General features: G+C 40.5%; 1 protein-coding gene across 1 annotated transcript in view; it reads right to left on the reverse strand.

The window, feature by feature from the left end:
* Window positions 1-695: 695 nt before the first annotated feature.
* The window catches only part of LOC141147935 (transmembrane protease serine 9-like), a 70,207-nt gene continuing 43,476 nt past the window's right edge, over window positions 696-27,426 (reverse strand). The window contains exons 6-9 of the mRNA XM_073635095.1: window positions 20,633-20,831; window positions 9,212-9,480; window positions 7,999-8,168; window positions 696-6,409 (exon numbers count right to left, since the gene is read on the reverse strand). Coding sequence (XP_073491196.1) covers window positions 6,062-6,409; window positions 7,999-8,168; window positions 9,212-9,480; window positions 20,633-20,831 — 986 coding nt within the window. The 3' untranslated portion in view covers window positions 696-6,061. The remainder of the gene's footprint in view (window positions 6,410-7,998; window positions 8,169-9,211; window positions 9,481-20,632; window positions 20,832-27,426) is intronic.

The raw sequence follows: 27,426 nt of genomic DNA on the forward strand, positions 1-27,426 counted from the left end.
GATTAGATAGATAGATAGATAGATAGATAGATAGATAGATAGATAGATAGATAGATAGATAGATAGATAGATAGATAGATAGATAGATAGATAGATAGATAGATAGATACACAGTATCTCACACAAGTGAGTACACCCCTCACATTTCTGTAAATATTTTCTTCTATCTTTTCATGTGACAACACTGAAGAAATGACACTTTGCTACAATGTAAAGTAGTGAGTGTACAGCTTGTATAAATTTGCTGTCCCCTCAAAATAATTCAACAGACAGCCATTATTGTCATCCCATTTTTCACTACTTTACATTGTAGCAAAGTGTCATTTCTTCAGTGTTGTTACATTAAAAGATAGAATAAAATATTTACAAAAATGTGAGGGGTGTACTACTCACTTGTGTGAGATACTGTATATATATATATATTTCAAGCCAAACAGTTAAAAAAAATTAAAACACTTTTTCTTTTGCTTTTTTTTTTGCTTTTTTTTTTAGTTTGACCACAGTTATTTTTAATATAAGATACTAGTTTTAACTTTGAGAATTCTGCTTAATCAAAAACTTCTAAATTAAATGTTCCTATTACAAAGCAGATTAAAGTTATTTACACAGGCAATAAAAAAGCATTTTTAAAAGCACAAAAAGTGTACACATTTTTTAAAGTTAAAACAAATGAATAAAATGAGTGAAAATACAAAAAAAAAAAAAAAAATGGGCTTTATTATATACTAATTTCATAGAACAGCAAAATTAGAGGCAATTTTGACAAGATTTTTTTGCAAACACGTAAATTAAGTTCAATGAAGTCACTTCACTGTTACAGACCAGGAAGAATAAGTATTTTTACACTGAATATTTTTTCTGCAGTCTCACTGAGAAAATATGTCCATTGTTTTATTTAGATAGAAGACTTAGGCGGGTCCTGGCTTTAGTTTTCCCGGCAGAGCTGTAGAATTGTACCTTAAAGGTTGTGAATTTTACCACTTGGTAGAGGGATCTATGTTAGCTTTTTTGATGTAGTTAAACAGTATATCAAAACAAAACTCTTATCAATAAATTAAGGCATTTTCTGATTGGCCAGGGTTAACATTGTGACATCATCCTCCCTTCTTTTATTGATAAAAATACAAGGCTTCCCCTGAATGGCAGAGGAGCGTTCAGTCTGACTCTAGTTTAGTCCTGGAAATACAAAACCAGCCAAAATTCAACAAGCCAAACTGGTTTTTAGAATGTATTCAGTTCCGTGCTTTTATGAGACAAAAGTTCTCATATTTTGCATGCATAGTTAGTCATGCCAAAGAAAAACATGTTTTTTTTCCAGAAATAAAAAGTACATGACACCCTCAATAGCCTAAACACACACAAAGAGGTAAAACCCTTTAAAATACCTAACCCAACTTTCCGAAACAGGCAAAGAGCATTTAAAGTGATGCTAAAGTCTCTGTTATCTATCTTTAAAAATATCAAACGTTTTATACTTACCTGCTCTGTGTAGTGGTTTTGCACAGAGCAGCCCGGATCCTCCTCTTCAGGGGTCCCTCGCTGGCGCTCCTGACCTCTCCCTCCTGTTGTGTGCCCCCCACAGCAAGCAGCTTGCTAGGGGCACCCGAGCCGATCCACAGTTCTCTGTATCTATTTAGACACGGAGCCTTGGTTCAACCTCACCCCCTTCTCATTGGCTAACTGACTTTGGATGACAGCAGCTTGAGCCAACGGTGTCTCAGCTAATCAGGAGAGAGAGAGAGTCCCGGATGGAAGGGGCACTCATTCTCATTGCTGAGTTGAGATGGGGCTCACAAGTATTAGGGGGGTTGCTGCACATAGAAGGTTTTTTCTCTTAATGCATAGAATGCATTAAGATAAAAAAAAAACCTTCTGACTTTACAACCACTTTAAGGATATCAGGTACAGGCAAACCCTGGCTGCCTGATCCGAGGCCGGGCTCAGCAGTTCACCATTCAGCTGCCTCCGAATGGCAACAAGTGGATTTTTCATGGGCATAGGATTGTTAGATCGACTTCTGTTTAGAGGCAGTAGGCACAAATGATACATACAGTATACATACACATAGACACACACACATTATACATATATACACATAGACACCAGTGGCAGCTGGTGCTCAAAATTTTTTTTGGGGGGGGGGGGGGCGCAAACAAACTGAAAAAAAAAAAAACCATCAATTGCAGCCACTGTGCCCATCAAACGCAGCTACTGTGCCCATCAAATGCAGCTACTGTGCCCATCAATTTCTGCCACTGTGCCCATCAAGCACAGCTACTGTGCCCATCAAGCGCAGCCATTGTGCCATCAAACGCAGCCACTGTACCCATAAATTGCAGCCACTGTACCCATAAATTGCCGCCACTATGCCCATCAAACGCAGTTACTGTGCCCATCAAACGCAGCCACTGTACCCATCAAGCGCAGCCACTGTGCCATCAAACACAGCCACCGTGACATTGAACGCAGCCAATGTACCCATAAATTGCCGCCACTGTGCCCATCAAACGCAGCCACTGTGCCCATCAAATGCAGCCACTGTGCCATCAAACGCAGCCACTGTACCCATAAATTGCCGCCACTGTACCCATATATTAAATAAATGTAGCGCTAAAAAAACATGTATAAGTGATCTCTGTGCACATACACATAATGTCCCAAAAGTGCCGTGTTGCTAAAACACAAAAGTCCACAATCAATGTAAGTGGTCCGTGTGGCAATACATTCAGCTTCTCAACGGTGTACTCAGAAGTCTTCAAAGTAAGTGAAAAGATGGAATACGCTTACCGGATGGGTTGGATTCTACTGCCGTAAGCATAGAATCGGTAAAGCTTTGTGCCACCAAGGGCAGAAATGTGGAGTGATGGAGGCAAGGGTAGAGTAGAGCCTCTATCTAGTATGGATGTCCCTCACGGTCCACTGGAACTAGGTCAAAGATGGTGTCCACAGGTAAGTAATTCCTTTTAAAAATCCTCCTTTCTATACTTCAGCTCACATGGGGCGGACTTCATTTGATGGCAATCAGAACTGTGAAACCGAACTAGGTCCAGGCCCCTGGCGGCCTCTTCTCTCCCCTCACTGTCCACACACCGCTATATACACGACTGAGTGTGCCACCACTGTACCCATCAAATGCAGCTATTGTGCCCATCAAGCGCAGCCACTGTGCCCATCAAACGCAGTCACTGTGCCATCAAACGCAGCCACTGTACCCATAAATTACCACCACTGTGCCCATCAAACGCAGCCACTGTGCATATCAAACGCAGCCACTGTGCCCATCAATTGCCGCTACTGTGCCCATCAATTGATGCCAGTGTGCCCATCATTAGCTGCCAGTGTGCCCATCAATTGCTGCTACTGTGCCCCATCAAATGCTGCCAGTGTGCCCATCAATTGCCGCTACTGTGCCCCATCAAATGCTGCCAGTGTGCGCATCAATTGCCGCTACTGTGCCCCATCAAATGCTGCCGAGTCCGGCAGACAATTCAACCGTGTGTGGGCTTCATCGGACCTGCAATGGACTTTTTTGGTCAAAAATCTGACGGACTTTAGATTTGGAACATGTTTCAAATCTTTACGTCGGAACTCCGCCGGACCCAGTTCCTATCGAAAAGTCTGCTCGTCTGTATGCTAGTCCGACGGATGAAAACCGACGGTAGGGCAACTATTGGCTCCTGGCTATTAACTTCCTTATTATAGTCCGGTCGTACGTCATCACGTACGAATCCATTGGACTTTGGTGTGATCATGTGTAGGCAAGTACGTTTGTTCAGAAAGTCTATCGGAAGTCCACCGAAAGTTCATCGGATAGACCGCCGGACCAGTCCGGTCGAAAAGTCTGCTCGTGTGTACGCGGCATTACATTTATCCCTCTTCTAAAACATTCTGCTGAGTCAGTGAGGATCAAGAAGACTTTGTCACATTTACACAGAGAAACCTTCCCACCCACTTTAACTCCAGCAACCGCCCAACAACGTAGCTAGCAAGAGGATACCTGCAATAATAGCTGGTACCTACTGTATCTCTGGCTCCAAGCACTTGTCTAAGAGAAATGCTTTCTTCTTGCCACTGCTTGTCTCAGGCAAGTGCTTAGAGCTGTGCCATGTGCTAGTTGCTATCTGCATTGTCAGATGGCCACTGGGGGGGGGGGCACCCTGTGTGACCTTGTAGCTAGGCTTATAAAGCATGTAGAAACATGGAACAAAGTACTACTTGTACTTTTCCCTTTGGGGGAGAGGAACAATGAAAAAATAAAAATATTGAAGTGAGAATACTTTTTAAAGCAGCCCTTCACCCTCTTACTTACATTCCCTTCACTGCAATCCTTATCCCCTCTACTATTTAAATTGGGCTTTTTTCTTTTACCTTCTTTTTTACGAACTGTTTTGGCCGGCCCACTAGTTTGTGTCATTCACCTAGGCCACATGTATCAAACCCGCAGGCCAAATCTGTCCCTCCAGGCCATTTCATATGACCTTCACACCTCTCCTGCAGGTGCGGCATCCCCCCCATCTCCGCCCCACCTTGTCTTAGCAGTCAGCAGCACAGAGGAGGACAGAACTCCTTCTACAGATCCTGCACATCTGTGCAGGCGCAGCACCCCCTCATTTCCGCCTGCCCTGGTCTCAGCATTCAGCAGACTCCGACAGCTGATTCCAGCCCTCCTCTGGTCCTCCTCCAGACTCTGCATTTTCTGCTTCCCGGTTTTGCCCCCAGCTTCTTTTCAGCAGCAGCACAAGGTATGGGGGTGCACTATGATGTAAGGGAGGGTCGGGGACTCTTGACATCTGATGGTGGGGGGGCTCTTGACATCTGATATAAAGGTGGTGGGTGCTCTGAACATTTATACCCCGTACACTTGGTTGGACTTTGTTCGGACATTCCGACAACAAAATCCTAGGATTTTTTCCGACGGATGTTGGCTCAAACTTGTCTTGCATACACACGGTCACACAAAGTTGTCGGAAAAGCCGATCGTTCTAAACGCGGTGACGTAAAACACGTACGTCGGGACTATAAATGGGGCAGTGGCCAGTAGCTTTCATCTCTTAATTTATTCTGAGCATGCGTGGCACTTTGTCCGTCGGATTTGTGTACACACGATCGGAATTTCCGACAACGGATTTTGTTGTCGGAAAATTTTATAGCCTGCTCTCAAACTTTGTGTGCCGGAAAATCCGATGGAAAATGTGTGATGGAGCCCACACACGGTCAGAATTTCCGACAACAAGGTCCTATCACACATTTTCCGTCGGAAAATCCGACCGTGTGTACGGGGCATTAGTCTTACAGATACAGCTGGGGGCAACTAAATGTTGATGTGGCCCACGATTAAATTGAGTTTGACACTCCTGGCCTAGGCGAATTAAGTGCAAGTTGCCCGCTGTGCCTCCCAGGAAATGCACGTCACATTTCCCAGAAGGCATTAGCTTGCATTGAGAAAAGAGGAGGGGGCGGGACTAGCAGTGAGTTATTGGAAGAGCCGCCGGCTGAACCCAGAATAGCCGTCAGCTTCCCGATGACATCACAGATAAAGATGGCAGTGTGGGACCAAGCATGGGGCAGAAGGGAGAAGTATCTCAGCAGGACACTGCTGGGCGGGTGAGTATGTTATCAGTGCAGGATCCACAACCAGGTAAGCAGGGATAAGAAAAACTAAATGAGAAGGGAAAGGCGAAGGACCACTTGATCAATTAATATTAATATGCAGTTCTTTTTATGATTTGGGACTTGCACACTAAACAAAATGGCAGTAACAGGTTATAGATTACATACGTAGTAATATTTCGTAATAATTTTGGAGGGCATGGCAATACAGTAAATCAACTTTCCACTGGCATAAGTAAGCAAATATCTGACTGTTTACAATAGTCTATTAAACTTTGTGCATGGCCATTACCCTTTGCTCTGTCTTACTAAATTATTCTTATGGTGGCACATATGAGAACGTTATAAGGCACATATGATGTTGATAGGATACAATATCACCCAAGTTATGTGTTTTTAAAACAGATGGGAAAATGAAAGTTCCTTTTCTGATTCTGAAGACAGTTTGTGGTTAAAGATAAGTGAGAAGAAGTCCAGCTAGGGCCAGGATCATCCAGTGATGGCATGAAAGGCCATAGGCCTTGCCTGTGACTGTGCTGGTTGGATAAGCAGTGGTTCCTGCACTACTAGTCTCGTTTTTGCTAATGAAGTCCCCTCCACATGTGTTTGTTGGTGGAGGAATTTCTGTCACATTGATGAATGTCACATTGACGTGTCTGCTGATCCAGGCTTGATAGGCTGTCACCAGGGTGTACACTCCAGGGCGGTTGGGAGCTGCACATTCTTCTCCCCAGCTTACAACTCCAACCTGGTACCAGATGCCATGAACTTTACACACCAGAGGTCCTCCTGAATCACCCTAGAAAACATCAAAAATCGTCAGCTGTACTGGTGTCTATCTGTCTAGGTCGAGCATGGCCAACCCAAATCAAACATTGGACCAAACATGATTGAATAAACCTTCAAGGGGATGCATTATGTCTATAGATATCAGCTTGAGGCCCCTTTCAATTTAAGTTCTTAATCTAGCTGAAGGCACCAGAGAAGCAGTGAGAGGGCCATGTGTACCTCCAAAAAAGTGCCAGTTTGATATGCTTGAGCCAGGAGCTCAGCATATTCCTAGGAAATTGATACCAATTTTCACAGATGTTTGCACTTTGTCTACAAGGTTTCTTTATTAAAACCTGACCCCATTCAACATTTTTATTTTCAGCTTTGCAGAATCTGGGAAAAAATTTAAAATTCTTTCTGGTTTTAATTTCCATCTGTGACCTCATATAGGATATGTTCCCCTCCTATCCTTGAGATGGTAGGTTTTCTTGCCAGCCAACGAAGGCACAATGGAAACATCTAAATGGCATGTCACAGGATGGAGGAAAATAGCAACATGACTACCAACTGAGGAGAAATTTTGATAATTTTATTACACAGACAAAAGATCTCTTGTATTATGTTTCCTTATGTTCTACATAATTGAACCTGTTCTTCTGGAGCATTAATGTTCGGACCATGCCTTACGAGTCTTCGAAATTTGGTGTTTTTTGCAGCTAGGCTTTGAGAAGCCTAAACTTTGTTTTCTGTGCTCCGTGGTTTATCCTAAGCTCAGGAGACTGATTGTTTCTGCCTGCTGCTGTGGTGTTGTTTCCAGTAATTGGTGTGAGTAAACAATGTATGAGTTATGAATATTTACCTGTCTCAACCAGTCACTGTGCTAATGTCTGATGGTACCAAGTATCCTTGCTACAGAGTATATCTGTGACAAATTTAGAGAGATGGCTACCTATATGAGGCATCTCTAGAGATGTCAGGAAGCTACCTGTATGAAGCTTCTTCAGATTACTATGCTATGCTGAAAAGTGTGCTGGGGAACTTGGGAGAAGCTGTTGCAGAAGGACTTTGCAGGAGATCTCATTATTCAACATTTTAAGGTACCCATGACTGATCACATAAGGAATTCTACAGAGAACACAAGAAGCTTTTGATCTTCAATTGTTTTTGGGAGGCTGTTACTAAAATATTATGACCCCAAACAGCTGCTGTTAAAGAGTCGCCAATTTTTGGGCCACCAATAACCGTAATGCTACCAGAAGGTCTCTATGATATTTTGCTTTTTTGGGTAACCTCTAACCCTCTCTCCTGCTTTTATTACGTGAATGAAGTACAGAAAAGACTAAAGGTATATAGCCCCAGTGCATGAGGCTCTGGCATTTAGGTGCAGGTGCAAGGAACATTCACACCATTCAGCGCACTGCCAGCAGCCTGTCATACTCTATGAGAGGCTGACAGCTGCTGAGGCTAAATGGTGCTGTAGGATGCATTGAGCAATAGTATTGACCCAAGGATGAAATGCCCAGAATGCAAGCAGTCTGCACTAATTGTAAGAACTGCTCAGTACATCACCCAGTCATGCAAAATCCTACAACCTGAGTCCCTTTAGGTGTCACCCACCTGACATGCATCCTTCAGCCCATTTCTGTAGCCAGAACATATCTTTTCATCTTGGATAATAACTGTATTGTTGTTGTCATTGCTGTTCACGTGATACATCAGGTCACAAGTTTTGTAGTCGATGAGTGGAGTCATCACTTTCTGGAGGATCCCATCTATAGGTGAATCCCCTGGGGAACATGAACAGCAAGAATATGATAATCTGTATGACACAAGTACTGTAAACATCTAAAGATCGGGCAGGCTCTTGGGGGCTTGGGTGGAGAGAGTGGTTAATAATTAATGAAAGAGACAAAGTGGAAAATCTATGGAAGTGGACAATTTCACTGGTCTTTGACTGTCCATGCTCTCTCAGGCTTAGATACGTCCTGTACTATGGAATATCTCATGGGTGGTACTTCTGAAAGATGCTTGCAATAAATTTGTAACGATAATTGGAAATACAGCTAATGGTAATTTAAAGTGATCCTGTAATGTAGTGACCTGCAATAGAAGAACTACTCACCTCTCTGGCAGTCCATGTCTCCTACCCCTCTCTGATCCAGCGCTGTAGGCTTCAAAAGACTCTTTGGCATTTAATACTTCTGGAAGTAGTGGATGCCTGTGTTTGCTGTCACTTGTTCCATCCTACAATCCTACAACATTACCAGACACAGCATTGACCTAATAGTCAAAAGATTAAACCATTTATTGCTTCGTTCTTGGAAGTGTCGAAAGCTGAACAGACACTGGAATGGAGGGGAAATAGAAGACATAGGCCATCCCTCATTTTTGTAACCCTGACAGCATCCAATAAAAGCTGTTCAAATCCTTTTCCCATATAGTTTACTTACTTATCCCAATCTTGGTCTCTTGCAGGCCTCTGGAATCTTAAAAAGGAGCTGGACCTTTTTTTTTAAAAAATTAAAAAATAAAATTCAGCAGCTACAAATACTGTGGCTGTTGACTTTTAAACCCAAGGTAGTTACCAGTCCCTGCAGTCTAGCACGTTCTTCCAGCAACTGTCTTCTTTCTCAAGTCTCCCCTTTCTTAGTTTAACTATTTTCCTATTTTAGAATGCCTTCTTCATTTAAATTCTACAGTTCATTTTTATAAAATGCCATTGGTTATCAGCAGCAGAGGAGAAGAAGAAGACAATACAATTGAAGCTACTGTAGTTAAATATTGTTTGTGAATAACAAAGATGTGAAAGATTACATTGTTGTGGACCTACCATGGTAAGATGTTGTCCCCCAGCCGGTCACCCAGCACTCCATGCCACAGGGGAAGGTGACAGGAGAAGATGGCAGGCAGATCGGCATGATGTATTTATCATAGGTGACTGGGTGTGCCAACTTTACCAGAGCGATGTCCCCAATGTCTCCAATCTTTGTATAGTTCTCATTAACAATGAAAGATTCTGCATTGACGGATTTGCTGGGAATAGACACAAACAGCTTGTAGGGGCCGAGATACACTTTTAAAAGTGTTACTTCGAAAGGCCTACAAAGAGACAAGGATAGATCATCACTAAGGCGCCATCTACTGTACAAATATCACCACTATACCAAAATAAAGATCCTTCTGAAATCCATACAAGCACACCCTTCCTCTACACACACCCAAATATAATTAATATGCTTAGATCTATTGCCATTTTTTTTACTACAATCAGAAAAGAATCACATTTTTAAAATATACTTCTGCCTTTTCTTTCCTGGAGTTCTGAGAGCTGACTTCACAGACCCAGGCCGGTGTGGACATTGCTTTATTTTCTATACACCTGCTGTGTTTACACTTCAGACTGGCACTGAAATCAAGGAAGGTATCTGCTCTTCTATTACTCTTTGAATCAATTTCTTCAGTGCCATGAACCATAAATGATCATTTCTATGCTGCAACACAGTCATGTAATCATGGGAGATCAAAACTGCTAGAAACAGGTTGTCTTGAATACATTTCTCTACAGCTCTACCATCCTAGGTCCTAAATGATTTTTCTCTAAATGCCCCCAGATCCTGGGGCCCCATGGATTGGACTGATAGACCGGTGTTTCCTGTTGCTGACCCATCATTCATAATGTACTGTAGTACCATGTACACACGAGCGGAATTTCTGACAGAAAGAGTCCGATGGGAGCTTTTCATTGTATATTCTGACTGTGTGTATGCCCCATCGGACTTTTTCCATCCAAAATCCAGACGGACTTAGATAGAGAACATGTTCTATATTTTTCCGACGGAACAAATTACTATCGGAAAAACCGCTCATCTGTATGCTGTTCCGACGCACCAAAAGCGACACATGCTCTGAAGCAAGTATGAGATGGAAGCTATTGGCTACTGGCTATTGAACTTCCATTTTCTAGTCCCATCGTACGTGTTTTACGTCACTGCATTCTGGACGGTCGGAATTTGGTGTGATCGTGTGTATGCAAGACAGCTTGAGCGGAATCCCATCGGAACTCCGTCGTAAAAAACTTCAGAGTTTATTCTGACAGCAAAACTTCAGAGTTTATTCTGAAGGTCGTGTGTACAGGGCATAGGTGTTATTATATGGACTTGGGTATAAAAAGTATGGTAAAAGAACAAAATTGTTACCCAATATGGTGTTGGACCGCCTTTGGCATCCATGATGGCCTGAATTCTCCTGGGAATTGACAAATATGAGTCTTGGATGGTGGATAATGGAATATGATACCACTCTTCATGCAAAAATCCAGGTCACGATCCTGCACAAAGTCCTTTTGTCTCTTTTGATCAGTTGACCATGTCCTCGGTCAGTTGACCATGTCTTTTGCTTATCAGAATATGTTTTCCCAGAAACAACACGGGCAAATAAAATGGCAACTTCAGTCACAGAGGCACCAGCTGAGTGGCACCAACAATTTATCCTCTTTCCACCTGTTAGCTCGGTGTCTCATCACACAGCGGAAGCAAAAGAATGTTACATCACTTCTGTTTCCAATGCAAAACATCACTTTTACACCTGCAAATCTTGAAGTGTTTCCATATTTTTATTTCCAACCTCTGTACATCAGAATGATGTGACACCACCTTAGGGTGAGCAATACATCATCAAATAAAGGCACACTTCCAGGAGAGAGAAAACAAGCAGTGGTGGCTGGTGCTCAAAATTTGGGGGGCGACACAAACTAACAATCCACCCCCCCAGAGACGAACGGTGGCGATCACCTGGAACCCCTCTCAGCGCAGGAGAGAAACAGCAGTGATGACCCGCCACGCCCCCGCCACGGGAGATGAACAGCGATGATCACCCGCCATGCAACCCCCCGTGGGGAGACACTAGACCAGCCTTTCTCAACCAGGGTTCTGTGAAACCCTGGGGTTCCTCCAGAGGTTGCTAGGGGTTCCCTGAGCTGTGGCTGATGAACCACCTATTTGATGATGTCTATAGAGTTCAAGGTTCAGAACCACTTAGCAAAGCCAGCAGCATGACACCAAATATCTTCTTTTTAGCTGTCTTTAAGGTTGGCATTCTGAACACCACTTTAAGGGGGGACATTCTTCCTATTGACCACCAATATAAGGAGCATTGTTCCTATTGAGCCCTGATGATTTGGTTTTAGTAAGGGTTCCTTGAGACATAAAAAATATTTTTGGGGTTCCTCTAGGGTTAAAAGGTTGTGAAAGCCTGCATTAGACACTGTGAATGCTGGCTTTCCTTATGGAGTAGAGGAAAGGAAGAGCCAGGGCCGCTCCCGCAAGCACACAATAGGACATTCTCCTCCCGGCCACACAAGAACAGGAGGTGTGTCCTGAGACACAATTGGCCAAGGAGTCCCAAGACTCCCTGGCCAATAGGGGCTTCCCGATTGGCCAGGAGGAGGATCAGTGTGACAATAGCAAATATTTATTTGTCACACAAGTGGGTGTGCTGGGGGCGCCCGAGCCCACCCTTTTTTTGAAGCCTATTAGAGCCTCTGGCTCTAATCACATGCTTAAAAAAAACACCCCTTCCATTGGAATCCATGGCATGGTGCCCCGCATGTAGATTAGGGGCCAGATACATGATTGAGGCGGCGGTGCCCCTGCGCCCTTAATGAAGCGGCCACCACTGAAAATAAGTAAGGCATCTGCTCCTACATTCCTTTTTGAGTCTATTTTTTTCAGTACCACAAACCAATTAATGACCATTTTTATGCTGCAATGCAGTCATGTAATCATAAGGTATTAAAAACTGCTAGAAAAAGGATGCTTCTGCATACATTTTGCTACACTTTTACCATCCATCCTAGGTCCTACAGGATTTTTCTCTAAATATCCCTAGAACCTGGGGCCCCATAGATTGGACTAATAGACCAGTTATGTTTGCCGATGACCTGTCATTCATCTTGCAGGTACTATTATATGGACTTGGTAAATATTAAATGAGGGTATCTTCTTCAGAATGATGTGACACAAACTCAGGGCTGTGCACCACATAATAGACATGTGCACTGCCGAAAAATGTGTTTGCTTTCGTTTCATTCGTTTTTTGTTTTTTTTTCCCTTTTTCGGGTCATTCGTTATGATCAAAATTTGTTATTTCAAATAAATTCGTACCTATGGAAAAATTTTAATTTGTTATGTTCCATTCGTTTAGATGCGGTATTCGTAAATTTGTAAGTTCAAAAATTGGTAAATTGGTAAATTCGAAAATCAGAAATAATAACTAACTAACTAATAACTAACTATTAAATTATAGGTATTGAAATTTCCTTTCAAATTTGGCTGTTTATGAACATAACGAATATAAATTTATACGAAGTTACAAATTACAAATAACGAATACTGCATCTAAATTAATGGAACGTAAGGAATTAATAATGATACATAACAATAATAAAAAGTTTTATTATTATTTATTATTATTAATCCCTTACATTCCATTTGTTTAGATGCAGCATTCATTATTTCGGATAATTTGTAAGTTCGGATCAATTTGTATTTGTTACATTCACTAACAGCCAAATTTGAAAGGAAATTCCAATACCTATAATCTAATAGTTAGTAATAGTTATTATTATTAGTTATTTAGTTATTATTTCAAATTTTCATCCTTTTTTTTGGATTTTCGTTCTTTTGAATTTTCAGATTTTCATTCTTATTTTCGGATTTTTACATTATCTAATCCTCGGATTTTCTAATTTTTGGATTTACGTATTTACAAATTTTCGACTTTTTGAATTTTTGAATTTTTGGAAAAATGAATGAAACGGATTTTCGTTAATTTGAATATTTACAAATTAACGAATTTTTCGAACTTTGCCGAAAAAAAAATTATTTGGAACAAAATCAAACTGCACATGTCATCATCAAGTAAAGGCATACTTCCAGGGGAGAGTTCATACTTTTCATATTGTCCACTGGACCACTTTACAAGCAGAGTGAAACCAATTTTTGAAACAGCAAATATATAGCATTGAAATATTAGCACAAATAAAGATAACATTGTATGCGTGGTTATGATCCATCCACGAGAGTTCTTCAAAAAGTTTCCACACTTTTTTAACTCTATTAGACATAAAAAAGTCAATAAAGCTATAGCCTCATAGATAATATAAGATGGTACCATCATCCAAAATGAGTTTAAGAAATTGGGATAAGGAAAACCTGTTCACCGACAGGTCACTAAAAAAGGGGGAACGGGGGAAAAAGGAGATGGACTACCGCAGTACCAGTTTGAACAGAGAAAAAAATACATTCTTAAAAAGATATATTTTATTAAGAGAAAATATAAAAATTTAGGATAATTATCCCTGAATAACATAAAAAGTTATACAAATACACGTTCTAATGTCATTTGGAAATATATCCCAACATTACATGTGTGTCACTACAATCCGATGTACTCCATATAGGATATAAAGAAAGTGTTGAAACTTTTTAAAGACCCCTCGTATATTTTATTTCTCTTTTTTACATATTTAAAATAAATAATAAATAAATAATAAGTAAACAAAAAAGAAACAATGTGGATGGAAACCAAATGTACCATTTTTATTTTTGATGTTAGATTTCCCTTTAACATGAGGCCTACAAGTAGCTTCCCATCAAACAAAGTAGCCGTCTTCTTATTTTGCCCCTTCAGGCGAAACAGTCAGCCTGCGTCTGAAGAGGTGGGCAGATCCCGCGTCTATTGTTCAAAAACAGTTTAATTTATTAGATTTCTCTGCCAAGCACACATCTTTGGATCATAAGTTAAAGATGCAATCGGCAAATGTTTCTTGAGAACAATGGGAAAAATGATGATGCATTTGGCTGTTTTGTTGGAACCTCCCCGAGATCCCTCAAAGGCATCCTACACCCAGCTATTGCTCCATGAGAATATGGTTTAATAACAGGCATCATCATGCTATATAATGATGAGAAAAACTTGAAGTTATTATTTTACCAACATTTCTGCAAATGTATCCATTTAACCAAAATTTTACATATTTGGTGCAATGCATTGTAGTCGATAGAGGAAGTAAATAAGAAAGGTAGTTTTCAATAGTGCTATGGGCTTTAATGAGCTCATGAGGAGTAGGAAAGCCCCTTTTAGCCCTGTCAGAAACCTTAAAGCGGTAGTAAACCGCCGGGTGTTTTTTGTTTTTCTATCCTGCAAGGTGATGTCATAATGTGCTAGTATGCATCGCATACTAGCACATTATGTTAAACTTACCTAAAAACAAAGCCTTCCAGTGTCACCACTGCAGGTGCTCCCATTTTCACCTGATTTTCCTTCCGGGTTCGCTTACTCCGGCGGTGTGACTGGCTGGAGCCGTGATGACGTCACTCCCGCGCATGCACGTTGGAGCCTACCGTTTACAGCACAGGACTCTGAAGGAACGGTGATGTCACTGGCTGCATATACAGTAAATATCTCCTAAAGGGTGCATGTTTAGGAGATATTTTACAGTATCTACTGTATAGGTAAGCCTTATTATAGGCTTACCTATAGGTAAAAGTCAGAGATTACGCCCACTTTAACTTTGGTGATAAGATTCATTCTGTACTATAGTTGGATGAGCAAAAGTTTGGCCCAAACATCGCCCGTTCGGCGAACACCTAAATTTGCGGGGCACTTGGCGGGATGTTAGCCCACTGAGTGCCCCACAATGCGCGCTGCACAGTGCATTCTAGGGCCCTAATTGGGTGAAGCCTTGCACCAGACTGCTGCAAGGCTTTGCCAATTAAGGCACAGAGCACTTTCAGAGCCCTGATTGGACAAATTGATCATGACTCTGTCCAATCACGGCTTAGTGCTCATAGTTCCACCCCACATTATTAAAAGGTGTCCTTCCCATAGGAAGCTTTTGCAGTGTGTTGTTGGAATGGAGATAGAGGAGGGCTCAGTTTGCTACTAGCGAGTTATTGTGTTAACTTACTGTGATTGTGAGTGTAGAGTGTTAGTGTAGTGTTAGTATAGTGTGAATATAGTAAATAAAGTAATACTAAAGTAATAAAATCAATTTAAATGTCAATTTTTTCTTTAAAAATGACAGTTTTGCTGCAGCAGGTTCTATACATGGTACAGATGTGCCACTTTACAGGCAGACCAAGGGGACCCCCCCCCCAGGCTCTATATTTAAAGTCATTTTTCATTTTTATTGTTTCACTTTGAGCATCATTAAAATCACTGCTCCTTTAAAAACAACCTTTTTTAAGAGTTTTTTCTTGCTTTGGTACATGTCCCTTTTTATGGCCAATAACTTGCACCAGTTTGGGTCCGAACTTTTGCGATGTTTGAGAGTTGTGGCGAGAACCGAACTGGGGAGTGTTCGGCCCATCTCTATTCTGTAGTAAAAGCATATGTCAGGCCAAAAACTTTTTATCTAAGTGTTGGATATAAAGAATAAGGATTGGAATGTCTATCTAGTTTTATTGCAATCTGGAGAGAATCCCCCTTACTTTCCATCCAGCTGACAAGGGTTTTACCAGACAGGAAGTAAGGAAAGATATTCAAGCAGAAATAAAAATCTGTCAGAGGTTCTAGCTCTCGTCTTCTGTACTAAGGAAACTATTGTCTGTGTTGCTGTTGGTTCCCTTCACTTCCTGACTGGTAAAATGTTGTCAACAGGACAGGCAGTAAGGGATAATCTCTTTAATGGAGCACCAGACATTTTTAGGAACCCAGCAGGGGTTTAACACTTATGCCCCGTACACACCTGAGCAATCTGGATCACAGGTGTAATTGTCACCATTCTACCCGCAATTCCAGAATCGAGGCAAAACACAACAGTGCCAAAAATCGCAACCGCAAATGCTCCTCTGTGCCAAGATTTGGTACATGAGCGTCTTTGGAGCTTGAATGGAGGCCCATTTAAATAAACTGTGCCGCTCCAAAAACGCTTTACTAAAAAAAAAAAAATAAAAAGCTAATAAAAAACGAGCTGCAGCAGCTATTTCTGCTGATCGCTCAGATGTGAATGGAGCCTAAGAAAACTAATTCCTGGCTTTATGAACAGGTAACCAATAACCCACATGGTTTTGTTTTCAAATAAAGCCATGTGAACATCAGGTTAGTACTGATATGATGGTCATATGTCAAAGCCAAGCCGGGGATATCAATAAATCCATGCCACACAATAATTTCACACAATGACTGAGACTCTCTGTCTCACCCAACCAGATTTCAAGCAAAGGCAAAGAATACAGCCAATAGGCATAGAATACAGCCAACAGGCATAGAATACAGCCAATGGGTATAATCTACAAATCAATGTCTTTCGCTCTCTCTCTCTCTATGCAATCATTGGATCAGAAGTTTGGAGCACCACATCAAAATGTATCATTCCAAAATAAGGTTTTATTCCAAATTTGTAACATCCAACATGTTTCGGGGGACACATTTTACCCCTCCCCCTTGCCTTCATCAGGGCTTAAGAAAATGGACTTGGACAGCAAATAAATTCTAAATATCAAAAGAAGCTTGGTGTAGATCACCAGCTGCTAAGCGATACCACGCTACTTTTGACATTAAGATTTTTTTTTTAATGTTTAAGTCCTTATCAGCCATTTTCTTGAGTCCTGATGAAGGTGGCGAAGTGTGGCTCCTGAAATGCGTTGTTGTTACATGTTTGGAATAGCCTTATTTTGTGTATGATAAAAAAAAACTGGCGCTGAAGTAAATACTGAAAAAAGTGTCAATAAAGTGAAAACTGTTGCAGCTGCTGCATGAAAAGTGCAAAAACTTCAACATGTGATATACGAAAGTATGCGGCGCTAGCAACTAAATAATAGGTCAATAATGATACACTCAATGTGTGTCTGTGAATGAACACAATAAAATCAATAATGACAACCTCAATGCGTGTCTGTGAGTGAACACAATAACCACATGAAATTAACAAAAGGAATGAATGGCAAAATGGCAATATAACAATACCATGTGCTATAAGTTCTGTGATAGGGTGATAAAATATAGGTGAAAAAAGTCCTCGATTAGGTATGTGGATTTCCTTTAGGGAGACCTCACTCATCAAACAATGGCAGACCCTCAGCTTGAAAGTCTGAGAAAGTAAACATACACAGTCACCTGGAATGTTGCAGTTCTGAGGATGAATCAGATGAATGCTGAAATGTTGCAAGTCAATTGAATGCTCGAAGGTAAGAGGGATATCACTTTCCACCAAAAAAACAAAGAAAGGATAACATGGTGAAATACCGCTGGAGAATCTAAAAAGCGCGCACTACAGCACTACTTACAAACTGTAAGGCACAAACAGGCATTCAGAGAAGACTTCTGCGATCGCCGCTCGGATGGCGTGCGCTCCATGGAGGCAGGAAATAGCATTACTGGTTGTGTCGCGAGCCGGATATTACGTCGACGCGTTTCGGCCCTCCTCCAGGGCGTCATCCAAGGCATCACATCCGGCTCACAAGTGCTCGAATTTATGCCAAATACCAGGTAAACTCCTCCCAAGGAGGGGAACATAATAGCCAATCACGGCCAATAGTTGTAAGTCTCCCACTCCCTCCTGATTCATCATATCCTGTTTTAGCTCAAAATATAAACTTTATTGACAAAACAACAAAAACACAACGTTCTTCTCGTAGGATAAGAAAAATCTAGACATTTAAAAACATATTTAAAAAATATGTATATAAAACTGCAATAAAATAATTGTATCATAAAAATCCTAATAGGTCTCAGAAATATAATCAATTCATTTTAATGAAAATAAATTTAAATAAAAAATATATTTAAAAATAAAAAAATAAAAATATAGAAATAAAAATAAAAATGAACATGAAAATGAAAATGAAAATAAAAAATAAAAATAATAATAAAAAAATTAATAAAAATGAAAAATAAAAAATGAAATAAAACAGTAAATAAAATAAAATGAAATTGAAACTGATGGAAGAGAATACAGAAAGATTACCAATTAGATAAAAAGCAATTGAGATCCAATGCAATATTAAGGCCATAAGGGCTCAAAGTAAGGAGTCTATGGATCCATTGGGTCTCGTTCTGGGAAATAGCTCTTTTAAGATTAGAGCCTCGCCAGTGTTCTTCAACCCTGTCGATTCCACAGAACGTGAGCACACTTGGATCCCTCTTATGAAACAGCCTAAAATGGTTGGAAAGACCATGATGTTTATACCCTTTTCTAATCCTGTTTACATGCTCCCTAAGTCTAAGCCGGCTGGCTTTCTCTATATGCTTTCTTGCAACCGCTGTTTGTAAGTGTATTTTATTGCTTTATTTACTCAATAAATGTGAGGATTTTACGCCATGTGGAGCTATTTATCTCTTTCACGCTGATACATCCAATCCATCCTGCTGCGGTCTGTGGAGAGGGTTCCTGTGGACCGGATGACACCCAGTGCCTGTCTCTGAGATCCCTGGCTGGGGTTACAGCCGCCTGCCTAGTGAGGTCTCCTATAATTAAGGGACCAACGCTCTCTGGTAAGAGGCAGCAGTTTTTTGAAGGTGGAGGTTTCATCTACGCACCCCATTCACTGCAGCAAGATTATTACTAGCATTTTTTCACCTGTCACTTGGGGACATTCTTCTTTTTGGTCTTTTTTTTCTTTTTTCCCGTTTGGTTTACACAACATATGGACTGTAACGAATCACTGTTCATTGGGCACAGATTTTATGGACATCATTTACGTTTCTAATCTGTTTCACAATATTGATTATCACCCATTCATTGTATATATTGATTATTGCTTATATTTTTACTTATATTTTGGTATAAGTTCTTACGGCATTTATTTGCTGCTTGTATCACACCATTAGCGCGACTTTTTTTACTATTTTATATTTGATTGTGCTGTATAACACTTTAGTCGCAGCTCACACATTTTTATGATTGTTAGCGCAGTATTTTACTTTTTCCATGACTGTGTATGTTTACTTTCTCAGACTTTCAAGCTTAGGGTCTGCCATTGTTTGATGAGTGAGCTCTCCCTAAAGGGAATCCACATACCTAATTATGGACTTTCTTCACCTATATTTTATCACCCTATCACGAAACTTATAGCACATGGTATTGTTATATTGCCATTTTGCCATTCATTCCGTTTGTTAATTTCATGTGGTTATTGTGTTCACTCACAGACACGCATTGAGGTTGTCATTGTTGATTTTATTGTGTTCATTCACAGACACACATTGAGTGTATCATTAAAGCCTTATTTTGGTCTTCAACATTTCGGTGTTGCGCTCCAATCTTCTGATCCATTTATGCATGACAATATTGGCAGGTGAAGCATGTAAAATAGGCATTGGAAATGTTACAATAGTAACTAAACTGTGGACTAGACATGTGCGGTTCTTTTCGTTCCGAATTAAAATTTGGACACATTTTTGTTTTTCCGAAACTCAGATGTATCCGAATTTCCAAATTGGAATAGTACCAAATTTAAATATATAAAGACAAGAGAGAGCACACGCCAGCCCTAGTGTGTTATCATTATAGCTCTCTCTCTTGTCTTTATATATCTTCAGAATCATGTCTACCACCCAGTGGACCTTTGGGAGAGGTGCAACACCTTAAGCAAGGAATATACATACAGACTGTTTACTGTTGGAATAGGTATAGTGGGGACAGCGCTAAACTTGGTTTGTTGGGTGTGTTTGTACCAAATTTAAATGAATCCGAAATAACGAAAAAAAAAGTTGGAGGAAATTTGAATTCTAATCAGTTTCAAATCGTTTTCAAATTCAAACTGGAAAACTTTTCAAATAATTTTCCAATTTCCAAAGATAATAAAATAGAATAGAAAATAAAGAAATAGAATATAAAAATATTTTTTTTCTATTCTATTCCTTTATTTCCCATTCTATTTTATTCTCTTTGGAAAATGGAAAACTGTTTGAATTGGAAAACTATTCGAAAACTTTTCGAAAATCGAAAATTTTTGGAATTCAAAAACTATTCGAAATTTATTTGAAAACTTTTCAAATCGATTTGAAAACGAAACAAATTCCGAAAACGAATTAAACGAATTAAACTAATTTAACTAAATTAATTTATGTAAATAACGAATCAAAACTACATTTTTTCGTTCTTCGCATGTCTACTGTGGACTTATTAAAAGCACATTTAAAAAAGCATTGACATCAGCATGAGGTCAGCAAGGGCAACCTTCTTTGTTGATGGGTGCACATAAACAAAGAGGGGAAGGGGAAGAGAAGAGAAAGGAGACATACTTACTCTTCGAAGCAATGTGCTGCACTCAGCACCCATTGTGGTGAGATTAGGGAGCCCCCACAGATATGTATATTAGCATACTGCAGACTGACCTGCCAAGGCCATTCCCCATCCAAAGCATCTGTACCTCCAACTATGCGATTGGAGGAGACCACAGGAGAGCCGCACACTGAAAGGTTTTCCACAGAGAGAACATGGCGGACTGTGTGGAGATAAGAAAAGAAGTTGAACTTCATTAAAATAAAGTAATTAATCAGCAAATAGTGCATGTAAGCCATGTGTTGGTGAAGGAGCAATAAAACCAGAATTTGTACAGGCTACATGCATAAATCAGGTAATATACTTATGAGAGTATGGTGGGAGAGAAATTACCATAAAGATAAAAATAAATATAAAGAAGAATTCCAGGTATGGATATTGTTACATAAGTACATACCATTTTCCAGCTTGTACCAATGTAACTATGTATATACTAGAGCTGCCCTCCACGATCGCAACTCCGGATTTGAGCGATTTTGACCATTAAGCTATTTGTCGTAAGAACGCGAGCTGAAAAACGCGCCTTGCACCGATCAATGGTGTCGCCGGGATTCTGGCCGTTTCCCTGTTTTGGAGCGGAGGGGAAGCCGTTGGAGCCAGCATGAAATGTCTGTCGTCACTCAGCAAAGAAGAATGTGATTGGTTGGGTAAGTATGTTTCTTCTTCCCAGAGGTCTCGGGGGCAGTGCGCCAGCAGAATCGTGACAGCAGCTGCAGGCTGCAGCACTGACAAAATGTGAGCTGCTATACTTCTTTTCTTTTTTTTTTTAGAATCAGCAAATGCTTTTTAATCTTAATCTTTCAATCAAGTCTCACTTAATCAATCTCTCAATTAATCAATCTCTCTGAATTAATCTCTCTCTCTCTCAAACACCCTCTCTCTCAATCAATCACTCTCAAATTGAGAGTGATTGATTGAGAGAGAGTGATTGAGAGAGAGAGATAGATTAATTCAGAGAGATTGATTAATTGAGAGATTGATTGAGAGAGAGATTGATTGATTGAGAGTCTCAATCAATCAATCTCTCTCTCTCATTCAATCTCTCAATCTCTCAATTAGTCAATCTCTCTGAATTAATCTCTCTCTCTCTCTCTCTCTCTCTCTCTCTCTCTCTCTCTCTCTCTCTCTCATTCTCAATCAATTGCTCTCAATCAATCACTCTCAATCAATTGCTCTCAATCAATCTCTCTCTCAATCAATCAATCTCTCTCAATCAATCTCTCCTAATCAATCACTCTTAATCAATCGCTCTCAATCAATCTCTCAATCAATCGCTATCAATCAATCTCTCAATCAATCAATCAATCAATCTCTCTATCAATCTCTATCTATCAATCTCTCTCTATCTCTCTCACCTAAAAAAAAAAAAATTACGTTGCGAGAATCGTGAGAGAATCGTGATCTTTTTATTCTAAGCAAAAAAATTGTGATTCTCATTTTGGCCAGAATCGTGCAGCTCTAGTATATACCATACCTGCGGGATCCCTCTAGAAGCTGGAAATCACTGTAGCAGGCACCACTACTACACCGCTACTCCTGAAATCTCCTCTAGCATTTTCTTAACAAATGCTCACTGATTGGACAAGGTGGAGAGTTGCTCCTGCTGGTGGGGGATTGATGCCATGCTCTCCATCTTGTCCATTGAGAGAAGGATTTCCATTAACTGAGAAAATGCACAGTGATCTTTCAATAGCGTCCATGCAGAGTAAGTCAGCGATACGGGTCCAGGTGGTTGATAAGGTTAGAGTCCCCAAGAGAGGTGGTGATGCCTTCCAGCTATTGTGCCAGTGGGAGGTGTTCGAGATATTCCATCTCCAGACCTGCATTCCTGGTGGGCTCAAGTTTGAGTGGGATGTTAGCCACTTCTATGAATAATTGGTTGAGACACCTCCCTCCGGCTCTGGCTGGATGTTTGATCTATCCCTATGGTATGTGGAGGGGAGGTGTATTCACACATCCCCCTGGGGTTTATTGAGAGTATATACATTGTTTCTTGAGATTACACATGCTGGTTCTTAATATATGGGATAAGGAAGTGATGATTTTTAGAGTATGTCAATATTTTTCAATTGGATTACACATTTAACATTATTATTTAACATTATGGTTACTATCACCATTATTTATTCTATTTAGTTTAATAATGCTTTTTCTTTTTTCTTTGCAATTTTGTCTTTGGAATATTTTCAAATTCTTGATTTTTTGCTTTAGTTATTGTTTTTCTTTTTCTCTTTTTAATTGTATTATTTTTTCAATATTTTTTTCAATATTCTTTTTATTATTTCTTTATATCATAATATTTTTTTCTGATTTATTAATATTTTTCTCTTTTGATATATATTCTTTTTCTTTTGATATTTTTTTTACATTGAGGGTGTAGTTTGTTTATTTTTGTTCATTGCTTTTATAGAACTATCAAAGCACTATAGAACTACCACTGACCTCACCCGACACCTGTGACAGGTGTGGGTGGGACTATTTAAGGAAGGTCAGTGGAGTACTTCTGGGTTAAGATTAAGCACAGTAATTGTGTGAAACGCGTTAACCATTAGCAGCCTGTCAGTGTGCTATTGGCGTTATGTAGAAGATATTTAATAAAAAGGAATTTAGCACCAACCGCGTCGTGCAGCCACCTTTTCTTACATTGTATAGTTGACAGAGGCGAGCTGAGGCCAGCTCCCACATGTGGAAGTCTATGAGGCTAATATTTCTCAGCTGGAGCGGCGTATTCTTCTCTTTACATCCATGCAGAGTAGCTCACCTTCTGTCTGCACAATGTAGCAGAGCAACCACTCTGCACAGGACGCCGAAGCTAGTGGAGATCAATGGTGTAGTGGTATCTACTACAGTGATTTGCAGCTTCTTGAGGGATTTCACAGGTATGGTACTGTATGTGCATTCCTACATTGGTCCAAGCTGGAACAATGGAACTATGTAAAAGTATCCATACCTGGAAATCCTCTTTAAAATATTAGACTTCTGGTTTCACATTTTTTAATTCTGATAATGAAATATAAATAAAGAACTGGAGTCCCAAAACAAATATATTCCTCCAAACCTATACCCAACTTTCCCCTCTTCCTCCACAATAAATACCCAAAATATTGTTTCAATGCTGCAGCTACCTACTGGGAAAGTTTTTGTATTGTGGTGTTCTGTGACCTGCCCTGCCCATTTTACTATTTCTATTTCCCCCTGAAGAAGCCTCATTGACGAAACCCGTTTACTCCTCCATAGCAGTGGGTTTTGGATAGCCTACATCCTATTTTGGACATTGGGGGTTTGATTAAATGACCAGTATCTATACTTTCACTGCTAGGATGTAAACATTACTTTGAGAGGGTGAAATCTTATTCATGCAATACATGTGATGTATATTGCTGTTGTGATATTAACGTTGCAGGGTCCGTTTTTACTCTTTTAATGAAAATGCTTAAGATGAAAAAAAAGATGACTTTTAAACCTTTTTTTTGTATTGTATCTTTGAGAGAACATCAACCTTTAAAGTCCCATATTTATTCTAATCCAAGGTTTTTCTTGGATATAGTTGTACGTATCTAAAACCGGGATGTGGTGGGTAAACCTGCCTCTGATATGTATTGCTAGTAATTCTAGGCATACATTCATCTGAATGGTTTCCATATTTTTGGAGATTAATGAATTTATACAGCCAGATACTACGGGTCTAAAACACAACTCCAACCCTCCCTCCATGTCAAAATATTGTAGCACAGTGACTAAAAAGGACTGTGGGAGGAAAAGGTTTGTTAAAGTGGTTGTTAAGCCACTCTAACCTGTATACACCATCAGCACTGCCACCTATTGTAGTATCCCCCTCTGTGTGTGATTTATAAAATAAATGTTGCAAATACCTCATTTCACTGCCGAGATTGCGATCACATGACTGGCCAGTTGTCAGGGCTGGGCTCAGCCCTTCCTTCTCTGAGCTGGCTGCTCAGCTGTCGGCTAATTACCAGCTCCTATCTCTCCACAGTGACTCGTCAGTCCTTTCTACTTAAGCCGTCCAGTCCAGATGATCTCTGCCTTCGCCTTGACCACATCTCTAGAGACGCTCTCCTGTCTTCCTCTTAAAGACTTGCTTGGTTGACATTCCTTCTGGCTCCAGATCCGGCTTGCTGTTCTACTACGCTGTTCTCTGGCTTCCTGACGTTTTGGCTTGTCTGACAATCCGTTCCGGTTCCTGAACTCTGGCTATGTTTTGACTATGTTTACTCTGTTTACATTTTTTTTATTATTATTAAACAAGTGTAATTTAACTGTACTTCTGTCTCGGTCTGATTTCATGGTTTCTGGCACCAGTTTCCTCTTTTCCTGTTCTCAGAGATGCAGCGGGCGGGGCTAAGATTCCTCTGCTGATGTCAGTCTGCAGGGGAGGAGGAGGAGAGGAGGAGAGAACTGGCTAGTCATGTGATCGCAATCTTGGCTATTAAATGAGGTATTTACAGCATTTATATTTATATATCATTTAAAGAGGGGGCCCCTCTAATGGGAGGCATTGCTGATGGTGTATACAGGTTACTGGTATGAGAGCAGCAGGGGGGGGGAGGGGGCGGCTCACACACAGACAGAGAGGGGAGTGGGGAGGAGGACACAGGAGCAGAGAGGGGAGCAGTCAGCAGGCTGCTGATGACAGAGGCACGTAAAGTCACCACGGTCTCAGGGCTCAGCAGCCATGATATACTGTGGTCAGTTTACAGAGGGGTGGGGAGAAATTGGCAGGATCAGACAAGTTTTTTAAGTCTTACAGGGGGCCAAATGACACAGGACAAGCACTGTGTCATATAACATGCTTTAAAGGAGCAGGATCCATTTTTCGGGGGTTAACAAATGCTTTAATATACTTTCCTTACCCTAGATTCCACGTGACCCCTAAGTAAAAATGAAGCTACCATCCTTTCCTGAGCAATGGTGAATACCGGAAATTCCCATTGGGGCATCTTCTTGTGAGATTTTGGCAATATGGAAGCCAAGAAAAGGTAAGTATTTTACTAACCCATCCGCTTTTTTAATCTTTCTGCAGAATTACAACAAAAATAGAAGAAAGCTGAACTTTTTTGGTAGTGCAAGTTCAACTTTAACTACTTTGAAGAAAAGTGAAGTCATCCATTTGTCAGTTAGCATACTTAGCCTAATGACCTCAAATTTCTCCAACGCAGTTTATTAATTCAGTTTGGTCACCAACCAATCAGTTCTAATTTCAACATTAAATTTCGATTTTGTTTTAGTCATAGTCTTTTGACTAAAATGTTGTTTTAGTTTTAGTCTTATATTGATCATCTGAATTGTTTTAGTTTTAGTTGTCTACTAAAATTTAATGGGTTTTAGTTAAACTGTAATGCATTATTTAAGCAATTTTTTTTAGAATTGCCAAACCTATTATATACTCCTGGAGTAAAAATCTAATAACATTTTATTATTTATGATATGAAGGTTTGAACTTGCCCTACAGACACAGATTTAGCTGTAATAATAATAATAATAACAATAAATAATAATAATAAATAATAATAATACTGTAAATCGCAATAAGCGTATATTGATTGGTTTGTGCAAAAATGATAGCGTCTACAAACTATGGGAAAGTTTTGTGGTATTTTTATGGCATTTTTATTTATTTATTTATTTTTTACTAGTAATGGCGATGATCTGCGAATATTAGCAGGAATGCGACATTGCGGCAATCAGATTGGACACTTTTGAAACATTTTTGGGACCAGTGACATTTATACAGCGATCAGTGCTATAAAAATGCACTGATTACTGTGTAAATGTCACTGGCAGGGAAGGGGTTAACACTAGAAGGCAATCAAGGGGTTAACTGTCTTCCCTCGTGTGTGTGTTCTAACTGTGGGAGGATGGGACTGAATGGAGGAGAAGACATATCGCTGCTTAGTGGGAACATATTATATGTCTCCTCTCCCCTGACAGAACAGGGATTTGTGTTTTTACACACACAAATCCCCGTGCTGGCTCTCGTGCACGCGATCGCCACACGCATCGGGTCCCCCGCCGAGCAGTGGGCGTGCGCGCCCCCTGATGGCTGTTAAAGGGAACAACGTACCCATACGGGGTTTCGCCCAGCCGTGCCATTCTGCCAACGTATATCGGCGTGAGCTGGTCGGCAAGTGGTTAATGAAAAAAAAAAAGAAAAGCCTTGTTCTCAATATTTTTTTTTTCAGCAGCCTAGTAGATGCCTCCCTACTTATTCTTATGTGGTAGTGCAATACATATTTAAACTTTAATGTACTATTATTATAGGCTGGGGATGAAATTGTGTTGCCAATTTAGAAAAGGCCAACAGAGGACGTCAAAGCGATCGTGTAAATAAGTGTCGAATGTGTAGAACTGCATAGAAAAGGGAATGGATTGATGGGAGCTTGCCAATACAGCTTACAGGGGGCTGGGACTTTAACCACAGGCCGACCAGCGCACGACGATGAACGTCAGCACAATGGCATGGCTGGGCAAATGGGCGTACAGGTATATCCCCTTTAAATAGCGGCATTGTGGGCGCACGTGCCCGCCGCATACTCTGTGACCATGCCCGCGGGTACTGCGGATTTGATGTCCGCCGGGGGCCCGCGATCGTGACACGGAGTGGCAGGACGGGGAGAAACAAGGCATTTCCCTGTTCTGCCTAGTGACATGACAGAGATCACTGCTCTCTGTCATCGGGAGCAGTGATCGCTGGCATGTCAGTGGTAGCCCACCCCCCCACAGTTAGAATCACTCCCTAG

The sequence above is a fragment of the Aquarana catesbeiana genome, linkage group LG06 (genome assembly GCF_042186555.1).
Source record: "Aquarana catesbeiana isolate 2022-GZ linkage group LG06, ASM4218655v1, whole genome shotgun sequence".
NCBI lineage: Eukaryota > Metazoa > Chordata > Amphibia > Anura > Ranidae > Aquarana > Aquarana catesbeiana.